At 36.3% G+C, this 13259-nt stretch overlaps 1 protein-coding gene across 1 annotated transcript; it reads left to right on the top strand.

Moving 5' to 3' along the window:
* The first annotated feature begins 2634 nt into the window (after positions 1-2634).
* LOC127637101 (transmembrane protein 120B-like) lies at positions 2635-13179 on the top strand. The gene is made up of 12 exons (XM_052118009.1): positions 2635-2724; positions 4417-4535; positions 4634-4750; positions 4854-4913; positions 5000-5095; positions 5209-5298; positions 6206-6271; positions 6372-6433; positions 6555-6647; positions 7009-7073; positions 8578-8646; positions 11384-13179. Exons 1-12 carry the CDS (start codon positions 2662-2664, stop codon positions 11495-11497), a joined length of 1014 nt encoding a protein of 337 aa, XP_051973969.1. The 5' UTR covers positions 2635-2661; the 3' UTR covers positions 11498-13179.
* The last annotated feature ends 80 nt before the right edge of the window (positions 13180-13259 follow it).

Raw genomic sequence — 13259 nt, 5'->3', positions numbered from 1 at the left:
TGTCTAATGAGAATCATTCTTTAGAATAATGGGAATTAAAAAAATGTTAATTAAATGTCAGAGATAATTACAATGAAAATAATTTTGAAATGCCCTTAAATATAATAATTATCTATCTATCTGTGTGTATATATATATATATATGTATATACTGTATATAGAAAGTTTATTGTTTATTCTGGGACGATATCCTTCTCACCACAATTGTACAGAGCGGTTATCTGAGTTACCGTAGATTTTGTCAGTTCAAACCAGTCTAGCCATTCTCTGCTGACCTCTATCATCAACAAGGCATTTCCATCCAAAGAACTGCCGCTCACTGGATGTTTTAGTTTGTTGCACCATTTAGAGTAAGTTCTAGAGACTGATGTGTGTAAAATTCAATTATTTGGACCGTGACATGATTGTTGGTGCCAGAAGGGCTGGTTTGAGTATTTCTGTAACTGCTGATCTCCTGGGATTTTCAGGCCTCTAGAATTTACTCAGAATGGTGCCAAAAACAAAAACATCCAGTGAACAGCAATTCTTTGGATGGAAATGCCTTATTTATGAGAAAGATCAACTGGTCAAAATGCTGTTCTGAGATGCGTGTTGCCGCTGTTTTGGCGGCATGAGGGGACCTACACAATATTAGGCAGGTGGTTTTACTGTTGTGGCTTACCGGTGTATATATGCATAATATATATATATATATATATACCCCCGTCTCACCTACCACAAGTCCAATCACCTTCATAGTCCATCCCTACTTTTTTCCAAAGCTGTGTTCCTTGTCCTTATCAGAGAAATCAATTTGCTTAATCGCTTTGCTCAGGAACATCTTGTTAATGGAGGAAAATGGAGTGTCATTCTGCCAAGTGTCTCTTTGGTTTGAAGTGTTTCTTAGGAACACTAAAAGTAATCACAGCATAATCTAAATAAATTAAATTAATGGGATAGTTCAGCCAAAAAGGAAAATTCTTTCATAATTTCCTCACCAACAAGCCATCTCAGATGTGTATGACTTTCTTTCTTCTGCTGAACACAAACAACGATTTTTAGAAGAATATCTCAGCTCAGCTTTTGAGGCTCCACAAAGCACATAAAGTCAGCATAAAAGTAATCCATAAGACTCCAGTGGTTAAATCCATGTCTTCAGAAGCGATATGATAGGTGTGGGTGAGAAACAGATCAATATTTAAGTATTTTTTTTTTACCATAAATTCTCCTCCCAGCCCAGTAGGTGGTGATATGCATGAAGAATGAGATATGCCAAAAACAAAAGAAGAATAAGGTGGAAGTAAAAGTTAAAGTGGAGATTAATAGTAAAAATAAAAATAAAAAAGGACTTAAATAATCATCTGTTTCTCACCCACACTTAATATATCACTTCTATAGACATGGGTTTAACCACTGGACACTTATGGATTACTTTTATACTGCCTTTATATCTTTTTGGAGCTTAAAAATGTTGGTAACCATTCACTTGCATTGTGAGGATCTACAGAGCTGATATATATTCTTCTAAAAACCTTTGTTTGTGTTCAGCAGAAGAAAGAAAGTCATACTCATCTAAGATGGCATGAGGGTTAATTTAAATTAGAGTAAATTATGAATTTTCATATATGGTGAACTATCCCTTTAAATAATGACCAGTCCATTAAACCTGCGAGCAGCAAAGTATTTTTTACTGTTTACCAGCATCGTCTGAAAGGCCTGCAAAGTTTTAAAGTTGTTGTTTATAAGCCTTTATCTGTATTACCATGTTCCTTATTGTCCAACCACTCACCCTTGTACTGATCCCCATTGAAAGACTAGACATATGGTGTGGTCCACATTTTTGGGCCTTTTTGTCTCAGAGTTTTACAAGCAATTTAGTAGTCCAGGGTTTCTTCAAATAAGGCATGCTGGACAAAAAAAGTTCAGAGAATATTATTAGTTGATGCACATTAAGAATGCATCTAAAATACACCAGTTTCACTATCTTAAAAGAACTGTGGTATTACCATGTTTTTTTTATAAATGTTCCCATGGTAATACCATGGAAGTAAACCATATTGTAATACCATACATGAATATACTAATCATACAGAGGGCCTACCTACTGATATATACTTGGTACTTGGTATTACCATATGTTGCCATTACTTTACTCGTGTACAACGTACTATTACATAGAAACAAGGCATTACATGACATGTTTTTTTAGATTGACATGGTATCCCTTTGTATTATCACCATAATGGCACCAATACCATGGTATAGAAGCACATTGGAGTAAACACCATAGTATATGAATGAATAACCTACAGTACCATAGTGTTTATCAAAGTACCGTGGTATTACTATGCGATACCATCACTGGTTAGACCTTACCTGTGACCAACTCCCTTGAAATCAACTCAAGGCTCACCACATGTGTACGAGAAACAACCTTACCTAAACTTTACTGGTAAACCACTGAAAAGTATTTTCGTCTTGTGTTCGGTAACCTAGCAACAAGCCTTGACCGATCATATTTATGTTTGCAGACGCTCCCAGTCACTAGATGGCAATGTTGTCCTCGCAAGCTTGTTCTTGCCCCGATTGGTGAATGGGTGAAGAAGCGGAGCTCATATATATAGTTGGAGCGCCCACTATTGGCAGTGTGCGGCACAGCAGCGTGAACGCAGACGGGTTACAATGTCACTGGAGAGATGTCAAAGTGAATGGACTGAAATAGACCAAGAACATCAACAATTACAGGTTTGAACTTAACGAATACGTGTTATATGGGTGTTCCGATAGCCAAACCATGAACCACAGGTTAGTTATGAAGCGAAAGGGATCGTTATTGATGTTTGTAATGTGGCTAACATGCTGCAGCTTCTAGATGAAGTGATTTTCTTTTGATATTGTAAATGTGTGTTAAACCAACATTAGCTCTCAGTTGCAGCTTGAGTGTCATAATAATGAGCCTCATATCTGTTTTATTATAAAACAATAAATCTTCATGATCTGATAATGATTCAGGACTTTTGGTTAGATGTTAACTATGAGGATTTATTGCCCAACTTTATCAGGTTTTTGCTATTGATACATGAGAGTCAGGGTCATATTGCAGGATGATGATGTTGCTCTAGGATAGACAGTGAATCAGATATCGGTATGTCTGTCTTTTGCATAGTTTGTCTAAAGATGCATGTAGCTCTAAGGGATTTGAATATTTTCAAAAGTGCCATGGTAATACCATTTTTCTTGTACCTCATTTACATTTATTAATTTAACAGACGCTTCTATCCAATGCGACTTGTATGGGACAGAAGGCACAGTATATAGTAATGGTTGTCAGGTTGTCTTACTGCAAAGAATAGTCCGATTTAAAGGGGAAGTTCGCTATAAAATGAAAATTCTCTCATCATTAACTCACCCTCATGCCATCCCAGATGTGTATGACTCTCTTCTGTTGAACACAAATGAAGATTTTTAGAAGAATATCTCAGCTCTGTAGGTCCATACAATGCAAGTGGCTGGTGGCAAGAGCTCCAAAAAATGCATAAAGGCAGCATAAAAGTAATTCATGATACTCCAGTGGTTAAATTAATGTATTTTATAGTGATACGATTGCTTTGGGTGAGAAACATCACATTTTAAGTCCTTTTTCACTGAAAATGTTCTCTTCCGTGCACTCTCCAATGCACGTTTATGGGAAGACAGTGTTCATGCAGCCTCTCGCATGATGTAAGCACGTTGGCATGTTCACACGAGGACTGATGGTTGAATTGCGCACCTGTCAGTTCTCGCGATTCTCACCCAAAGCGATTGTATCACTTTAGAAGACATTCATTTAACCACTGGAGTCATATGGATTAATTTTATGCTGCCTTTATGTGCTTTTTGGAGCTTCAAAGTTCTGGCCACCATTCACTTGCATTCTATGGACCTACAGCACTGAGATGTTTTGTTTTTTTTGGTAATTCTTCATTTGTATTCTGCAGAAAAAAGATAATACAGATCTGGAATGTATGAGGGTGAGTCAATTATGAGGGAATTTTCATTTTAGAGTGAACTATCTCTTTAAAGTGGAAAACTGTTTTGATTGAGGGGATGGATTGTGCCATACTTGAAATGCCCCTACTTGCTGCCTCGTGCTTTAAATGGTGCAGTCAGAGATTGGCATGTGCCTATTGAAAGGTCAGTCCCACCCTAACCTATTCAGAGCAAGTCGGACCTGTTTTGTTGGAAGTTTTTGCTGATTTAAGAGGATCGTTCAGCCAACTCCTATCATCATCAGAACATATCTTGTTTTTCCAAACCCATATGAATTTCTTTTTATCGTGGAACACAAAAGGAGATGTTCGGCACAGTAACTTTCTTTTTTTCATACAACGAAAGTCAATGGTGACTGAGGCTGAACATGCTAATTGTAAAAAAAACCTATATTATTATTTTTATTAGGAAACTCACAAAGTCTACAGACAGAAGCTGGATGAGCTGAGCAACCTGCAGGCGATATGCAGCAGTGCCATTAGCAAACAGAGAAAAAGACTGAAAGACCTCAAGAAAAGTCTTCATAAGTATGTGCCAGGTTTCATATTATTAAAGATCCTTCATTCAGTTTGAGTACATACTACAATGAGGTAAATTAATCCTTTCCCTCTCATTTTATAAACAGGTGTGCAAAAACATGCAATGGGAAGGAATTAGAAGTGGTAAATGACCTACAGGTCCAAATTAAAGAAAGGCAAAATGTATTTTTTGACAAGGAAGCCTATTTGCCTAAGAAGAATGGGTCAGTTTGAGTACTTGTAGTACTTTATTGTAAATATCACAATCAGAATAAATGACATTTTTGTTTTTTTCTCCTGTCTGAATTTTTTTTCTTACTTATACAGATTGTACTTAAATTTGGTCCTTGGAAATGTGAATGTTACACTCCTCAGCAACCAAGCAAAGTAAGTCAGATGTGAAATGTGTTCTCCAAACTGTCTGGAGGATTTCTGAATGCAAAATTAGGCTACCTTTGTGTTTTCTACAACAGATTTGCCTACAAAGATGAATATGAGAAGTTCAAACTTTATATGACCATAATACTTATGTTTGGTGCCATTACCTGTCTCTTCCTTCTCAACTACCGGTAAGTCGTGAGTTCTACGAGAGATTAATATACTATAATTATGTGGGAAAACTATAAAAAATTTGGAAAATTACCTTTTGAATGTAACATGGCGATATGTCCTTTGTTCGCAGGGTTACAGATGAAATCTTCAATTTTGTATTGGTGTGGTATTATTGCACTTTGACGATAAGAGAGAGTGTGCTCATGAGCAATGGCTCCCGGTAAATTCGGTCTGACTGGATTATTTTTGTGTAAAATAACAATTGGTTCTTGTATTGTCTGTTGACTGCATTATGAAGACAAGTTACATCTATATTAAAGAGATAGTTCAACCAAAAATGTTAATTCTCATCATTTACTCCCCCACATGCCATCCCAGATGTGTGTGACTTTTTCTTCTGCTGAACACACAAAGATTTTTAGAAGAATATCGCAGCTCTGTAGGTCCATACAATATAAGTGAATGGTGGTCAGAACTTTGGAGCTCCAAAAATCACATAAAGGCAGCTTAAAAGTAATCCATACGATTCCAGTGGTTACATCCATGCATTCATAAGCGGTATGATTGGTGTGGTTGAGAAACAGATCAATCTATAAGTATTTGTTCCTATAAATCTTCTTTTACATTCTTCTTTTGTTCTACCTCACTGGGCAGGGAGGAGAATTGATTGTTAAAAGGAATTAAATATTGATTAGTTTGTCTCCCCCAGTTAACATATTACTTTTATGCTGCCTTTATGTGCTTTTTGGAGCTTCAAAATTGTGTACCCATTCACTTGCATTGTATGTACCTACAGAGCTGAAATATTCATCTAAACCTCTGTTTGTGTTCTGGAAAAGAAAGTCATACATATCTGGGATGGCATGAGGGTGAGTAAATGGAGAGAGATTTCATTTCCCTTTTAAGGTCAAGGACAAATTGAAAATTGAAAGCTGTTACTGTCTATTGATCGACCAATATATCAGATGATATTGTTCCTTTTTTAGATGAACTGCATTGGCTGATAACTTTGCATTTCAGCAATTTTGCATACACTCCGTGATTAAATTGAACTTGTCCTTGAAATTTGAAAATTGAAATTTAACTGATCATTTTCTTTATATATATATATATATTTCTTCCTGTAGAATTAAAGGCTGGTGGGTTTCACATCACTATGTCTCAACCTTTTTATCAGGTGTTATGTTAACATGGTATGTATATAATAAATGCAATTTTTACCCTTTACATAAAACAATTACACATTGCTCTCTGGTTTGAAAACACTGCTTTTAACCACTCTTGTCTTTTAAGGCCAGAAGGTCCAATGTATCAGATGTTCAGAAGTCAGTTCCTGGCCTTCTCCATCTATCAGAGTAATTATTATATTTGCTACTCTATATCATTTTAATTTGACTTACAGTGGGACCTGATTGTAAGTTTAGGTCAAGCTTTGTTACAATACTTCATAATGAAGGCTTCTTGTGTGTTTGGTAGGTTGTGTGCAGTTTCTTCAGTATTATTATCAGAGCGGCTGCTTGTATCGGTTACGAGCTCTGGGCGAAAGAAACCAGCTGGACCTGACAGTGGGTAAGAGTTCAGACACTTTGACTCATTGGAGAAACACTGATCTGGATGATGTTGCATGTCTAACCTGAAGTCAGACCCATTTACCAATATTTTTAACCAATATTTACACTTTTGCAATTAATTGGTTCTTTAATATCAGGTTAACTGCTCAAGTTGGACACAAAAGACTTCACATTTAAAATATTTGTTAAGTGAGGGGCTTTGAACAAGTTTATATTGCAATTAAACTAAAATCTGTCTATGCATATTGGTTATTGGACACTTAAACACAAAAATAATCAGTATCGTATCGGGCATATCGGTCGAACTCTACCACTGACCTCATGTTGTCATAATGAGTTTTCTTATGTTTTGCATACAGAGGGATTTCAGTCGTGGATGTGGAGGGGGCTCACATTCCTCCTTCCATTTCTATTCTTTGGCCATGTGAGTATTAGTGTTTAATTGTTGCCTTTCTTTTCTCTGACAATCTTGTGCTTTTAAAAAAATTATTTCTTCCTGGATTTCTTGCATTTTGTTGTACTTATCAGCCTGTTGTATGATTATTAACACATTTAATTAAGTTCATTTCTCACAAAGGTTTAGGGTTCCCACATAGAAAATAACAGATCATTTTACAATATTTTTTTTTAAGTTATTGAAATTAGTACAATTTAAAAAAGAAGAAAATCAAAGTCATGGAAGTTTTTAAGTTAAAGGGATAGTACTCACCCTGTACAATGCAAGTGAATGGTTGCCAGAACTTTGAAGCTCCAAAAAGCACAAAGGCAGCATAAAAGTTATCCATAAGACTCTAGTGGTTAAATCCATGTCTCCAGAAGTGATCTGATAAGTGTGGGTGTGAAACGGATCAATATTTAAGTCCTTTTTTACTATAAATCTCCACGTTCACATCTACATTCTTTTGTTTTTGGCAATTCGCATAAAAAATGACCGGCCTATTACAAATTGCTTATAAATCTCTCGTTATGCTACATTATCACCAAATATTGGATTAGATCTTTTTGTCAACATGTTTTCTTTCAATTAGCACAGGTTTTGTACTTCTTTTTGGAGCTTATTTATCGTAGGCCTCATTGACCTGATCTTATGCACCTCTGTTTTTGAAAACAAAATGCATTATTTGTGGATAATTTTGGCAATATTAAATAAAATAGGAAAACATTCTGTACTATTTATCGCACTAGTGTGTTTTAATGTTTAACCAGCAAGTTTGTCTTTAAATACTTTTATTTTGTACAAATAAAAAAATCCAATATTTAGTGATAATATAGTATAATGAGAGATTTATAGGCCGGTCATTTTTTTGTACCCTTCGTGTCAAAATGAATGGAACACAACATGAGGATTAAACATCTTAATAGTTTTTTTTTTTTAACCTGGTCTTCACCATAAAAATAACCATAGAATCTGACATTGTGTTAAAAATAAACAAATAATACTGAATGAATGGAAAATTCTTAAGTATTATTTTGTGGAGAAGACAAATCGATGTACATTATTTTGAATAGCACTTCTGTTTTAGCTGTAACTGAGTTAAACATGCATGATTTTTTTCAACACTTACCCACCCCCAACCACATGTTTCAAGTGCATGCATGTACTAAACGGAGATTAGTTAGTTGAAAGGAATGAGGTAGTCGAGATTAAGGGTTAATATGAACCCATGCATGGCAGTATGTCAGGGTATTTGAATAGAGGCACTCTTCCCCGAGCTAAAAAAAAAACTAAATTCCTTATGGGCTTTACCACCACCCTAAAACTAAGTTTATATGTGTAATTTATGAAAGCATTCATGCATTTGAGACAGTAAAGCTGTGAAGTATATATAACTGTCATCTGTTTAACACTTGAAATTAACAGATGTTAGTATTGATTCAATTCACTGACATAAATATATATTTGTGATGATTTTCTCTTCTCTGGTCAGTTTTGGCAGCTGTATAATGCTGTGACACTTTTTAAGTTGTCTGCCCTTGATGACTGCAAGGAATGGCAGGTGAAGACAGAAATTTTGTATTTATTTTACAACCCCAATTCTGAAAAAGTTGGGACAGTATGAACAATGCTAATAAAAACAAAAAGGAGGGATTTGTCAATTATTTTCACCCTTTGTTATATTGAAAGCACTACAACTAAACATTATATGATGTTTTTCCTTGTGAATTAATTCAGTAATTTCAAATCGGATGATTGCAACACGCTCCAAAAAAGTTGAGAATGGCAATTGAAGACTTTGACAAGATAAAATAACAAGATAATGTGAAACAGGAGATGTAAAACTCTTGAGGCAATCCTGTCATAGTATATAAGGTACCTCCAAAAACAGCCTAGTCCTTCAAGAGCAAGGATCATTCAAGACTTGTCAATTTTCCAACAGATGCTTCAGCAAATAAGCCAGCACTTTGAGAACAATGTTCCCCAAATACAAATTGGGAGGATTTTGGGCATTTCACCCTCTACAGTGCACAATATAGTTAAAAGATTCAAAGAATCTGGTCAAATCTCGGTGCGTAAAGGGCAAAATAAAAGCCACTTCTGAATGCATGTGATCACTGATCCCTCAGACATCACTGACTTAAAAAACATCATTCATCTGTAATGGATATCATGAACATGGGCTTGGGATAACTTTGTTAGTCAACTCCACTCGCCGCTGCATCCACATATGCAAGTTAAGACTTTACAGTGAAAAGCAGAAGCCCTACATCAACACTGTCCAGAAGCGCTGCCAACTTCTCTGGGCTCGGTCTCATCTTCGATGGAAAGTAGAACAGTGGAACTGTATATTTTTTGGTCTGACGAGTCCACATTTAAAAAATGATTTGAAAAACACAGCCGTTGTGTTATCTGGGCCAAAGAACCATCCAAGATGTTATTAGCGTAAGGTCCAAAAGCCAGTGTCTGTATGGGTCAGGGGTGTATCATTGTCCATGGCATGGGTAACAACATGCAGACAGATATCTAAACATTTTGGAGTAACATTTACTGCCATCCAGCACAGTTTTTTCCAGGGACGTCCCTGCATTTTCCAGCAGAACAACTTTGAACCACATTCTGCCCGAATTACAAGTGCATGGGTGTGTAAGCAGAGAGTGCGGGTGCTAGATTTTCCTGCCTGCAGTCCTGACCATCTCCAATTTAGAATGTGTGGCGCATTATTCAGCACATTAGATTACAACGAAGACCCTGTACAATTGTGCAGCTTAAGACGTGCATAATGGATGAATGGGGACAATTCCACTTTCTAAACTTAACAAACTTGTGTCTTCAGTGCCTAAATGCTTAATAAGTGTTTTTAGAAGAAGTGGTGATGTTACACAGTGGTAAACACTCCAATTTTGTTTGGAGCGTGTTGCAATCATCTGATTTGAAATGACTGTACATTTCAAAAATAAAACTATAACAATTCACAGGGTAAAACATCATATAATGTGTAGTTTTAGAGCTTTCAATAAGCAAAGGGTGAATATAATTTACAAATCACTCATTTTTGTTTTTATTAGCATTTTACATACTGTCCCAACTTTTTCAGAATTGGGGTTGTAGATGTATTACTTGATGTACTTGATGATGTCATGTTTCAATCAGAAATCTGTCTGATTAGAGAAGTAAAATGAGTTGCAATCAGTTGTTACCTTTTAACATTTGAAATGAATAAATACAGTGGCAAGAAAACGTATGTGAATACTGCTGGTTTCCTGCATTAATTGGTCATAAAATGTGATCTATTTTCTGTATAGTAGACTCATGAACAGATGTTAACCAGTTGCAATGATTCCTTCAAGTTTTTTTTGCTGTCCCTCTAGGGTTCTTTTTTACCTCATTGAGCATTCTGTGGTGTGCCCTTTGAGTCATCTTGGCTGGATAGCCACTTCTAGGGAGAGTAGCAACAGTACTAAATCCCCTCCATTGATAGACAGTCTGTCTATGAATATCTTAGCTCTTCGAGATTACTTTGAAACCCTTTCCAGCTTCATGCAAAGCAACAATTCTTGATCCTAGGACTTCTGAGATCTCTTTTTTTTTTTTTTTTTTTTTTTTTGCAGTGCTTGGTCCATGTCAGCAGATGCTTTTTGTGAATAGCAAAGTTCCTTGCAAGTTCCCAGACATTTTTGGGGGGAATGGCCCTAGCCCTCACCCTCTGATCCAACAGGTCCTGGTGTAACTCGGGCAGTTGTTGTTGCGATTCTGTACCTGTAGGTATGCTATTTGGATGTACCAATCCTGTGCTGGTGTTGTTACACGTGGTCTGCCACTGCACAGACGATCAGATGTCCTTCCTGTCTCCCTGTAGCTCTATCTTAGGTGTCTCACAGAACGGATATTGCAATTTATTTCCCTGGCCACATCTGCAATCCTCATGCCTCCATGCAGCATGCCTAAGGCACGTTCACGCAGATGCAGTGACCCTGGGCATCTTTCTTTTGGTGTTTTTCAGAGTCTGTTGAAAGGTCTCTAGTGCCCTACATTTTTTTTTAACTGTGACCTTAATTGCCTACCATCTCTAAGCTGTTTGTGTCTTAATGACCGGTCCACATGTGCATGTTCATTAATTGGATTTTTACAAAATTGTCTTTAAAACAGTGTCCTGAAAAAGAGTTTACATGCAGGTAATTCCAAAGGGTTCACATACTTTTTCTTGCCACTGTAGATATTTTCCAGTAATGTGAAGGGGGAAAACATACCTTTGCTCTTAAATGTTTGATCAACATGACCGTTGGTTCATATTCTAGGTGTTCATGTTGGCCTTGACTTTTCTCGTCTTGTTCCTGGGTAATTTTCTCACCACTGTGAAAGTGGTCCACCAAAAACTCCAGAAGAACAAAGGGAAGATCAAAAAGAACTGATGAGAAGCTGGAATAGTTCATACCCAATGAGGCCAGTGTGGAACTCGCAGAACTGAACTACAAAGCGCACAAAACTGTTTCGTCTATTGAGTCGTGTTCCATGAAAACAAGCTGTTTGGAGAGAGTCTGAGGAAGATGTTGACATCTCTCAAACTCATTTTGACAGCAACAGTAGAAACTCGAGATTATGCGTCATGTTGCCCTTTTGTCTGCCATGTTTTTGCTCTTATTTTATGCAATCAGAGCTAGGGTAATGTTTGGGGTAGGTACCACTGAAAACCTTAAACATTTTTAAACGCTGTATACTTAAGTGAGAACACTTATTTTGTTCTTTTGCATGGATCTGTTTACAAAAGCCACGTGCTGCTGAAATGCAGATGCTCGGTTCAGTGCGTTCTCAAAGGGATTTCTGCTTTATGTTTTAAAAAAAAGAAGCTGGATGGTGTTACAGTATAACTGAATAAATACTTGCGCTCCCACAAGGCTTTTAAACTAAATCATGGTGTATGATCATGTATTTTTTTTTTTTTTGTGAGTGTTTTAATAAGGGAAATTGAGTGTATTGTGAGTATTTTAATAAGGGAAAGTGAGTGTATTGTGAGTGTTTTAATAAGGTGTTTTTGCACGTTAAGGCTTGTCAGTACAGTAATTGAACAAGGCCAAATCCTTAAATCAAGGTCACATGACATATCCTGACACCTTAAAAATGTGGTTTTGTTTATATATAATTAATGAGAATGATGGCAATAAAGCTGCATTAACACTTTAAAGTACATTTTCTTGCCTTTAATTTACACCTGTTTGGTAGTTGTTTTTAAAGGCCTAGACATGTAAATTACATAAACCGGTGGAAATGCTAAACAATATTTTGCATAATGTACTGTTATCAGTCAACTGTGAGTGAATGCTGTTAGAATTACATCTACTGTAACAGAACTGTTTCAAGAGTGTATGTTTTTGCTGGCAAATGTAATTTGACTGACCATGTAAAATGTCAAAGGAACAATTTGCCCGATAATGCAACATTTATTAATGGGTATTTCACCCAAAAACTGTTGCTTTTCCATGAAACACAAAAGTTGTTGGTCTCAGCCATCATTCACTTTCCTTGCATAATTTTTCCAAACAATTAAAGTGAATGGTGACTGAGACTAACATTCCGTTTAAGGAAAGTCATACTAGTTTGGAACAACATCAATGATGACAGAATTTTTGCAACTGGTAACTGGATATTTGTTTGCCTTAATGCTGTTCTTTGCCTATTTACATCTGGTTCAGTTTAGTCCAAAATCCAAGTGTGTTGTACTATTTGGAATTGCATATGCTCCATAATTTGTAATTGAAGGGGAAAGCTGTACAAGTGATTTCTCAGTTGGGAAATGCACCGTTGATCTCTGTTTAAATCTTCATAATTCATCTGTAACAATTGTCACTATCCACAAAATATTGTATTTTTCTGATATGTGATATCTTTATTCGCATTGGAGGGGGAACTGACTGCACTTTTTGCTTGAACATAAAATAAGCCCTCAAACTGCAGGAAAGAACGTTTCCAGGGGGCTAATTAGATGTCAAGCTTAATTTCCATTCTGCCATCTATTGCTATATAAGGCAAATAAAATCAATCTGATGCAATCTCTGTGGCCTCATGTGAAAATCAGACAAGTTTTACACGTTCACCGCCAGTGGGCGCAAGAGTAAGACATGTTTGTTCTGTTTAGCAATCAAGCATTCCGTCCTTAAGTTGTAGTAATTTAAATTA

This window comes from Xyrauchen texanus, chromosome 44 (genome assembly GCF_025860055.1).
Source record: "Xyrauchen texanus isolate HMW12.3.18 chromosome 44, RBS_HiC_50CHRs, whole genome shotgun sequence".
Taxonomy (NCBI): Eukaryota; Metazoa; Chordata; class Actinopteri; order Cypriniformes; family Catostomidae; genus Xyrauchen; species Xyrauchen texanus.
This window is presented reverse-complemented; position numbering and strand designations above follow the sequence as displayed.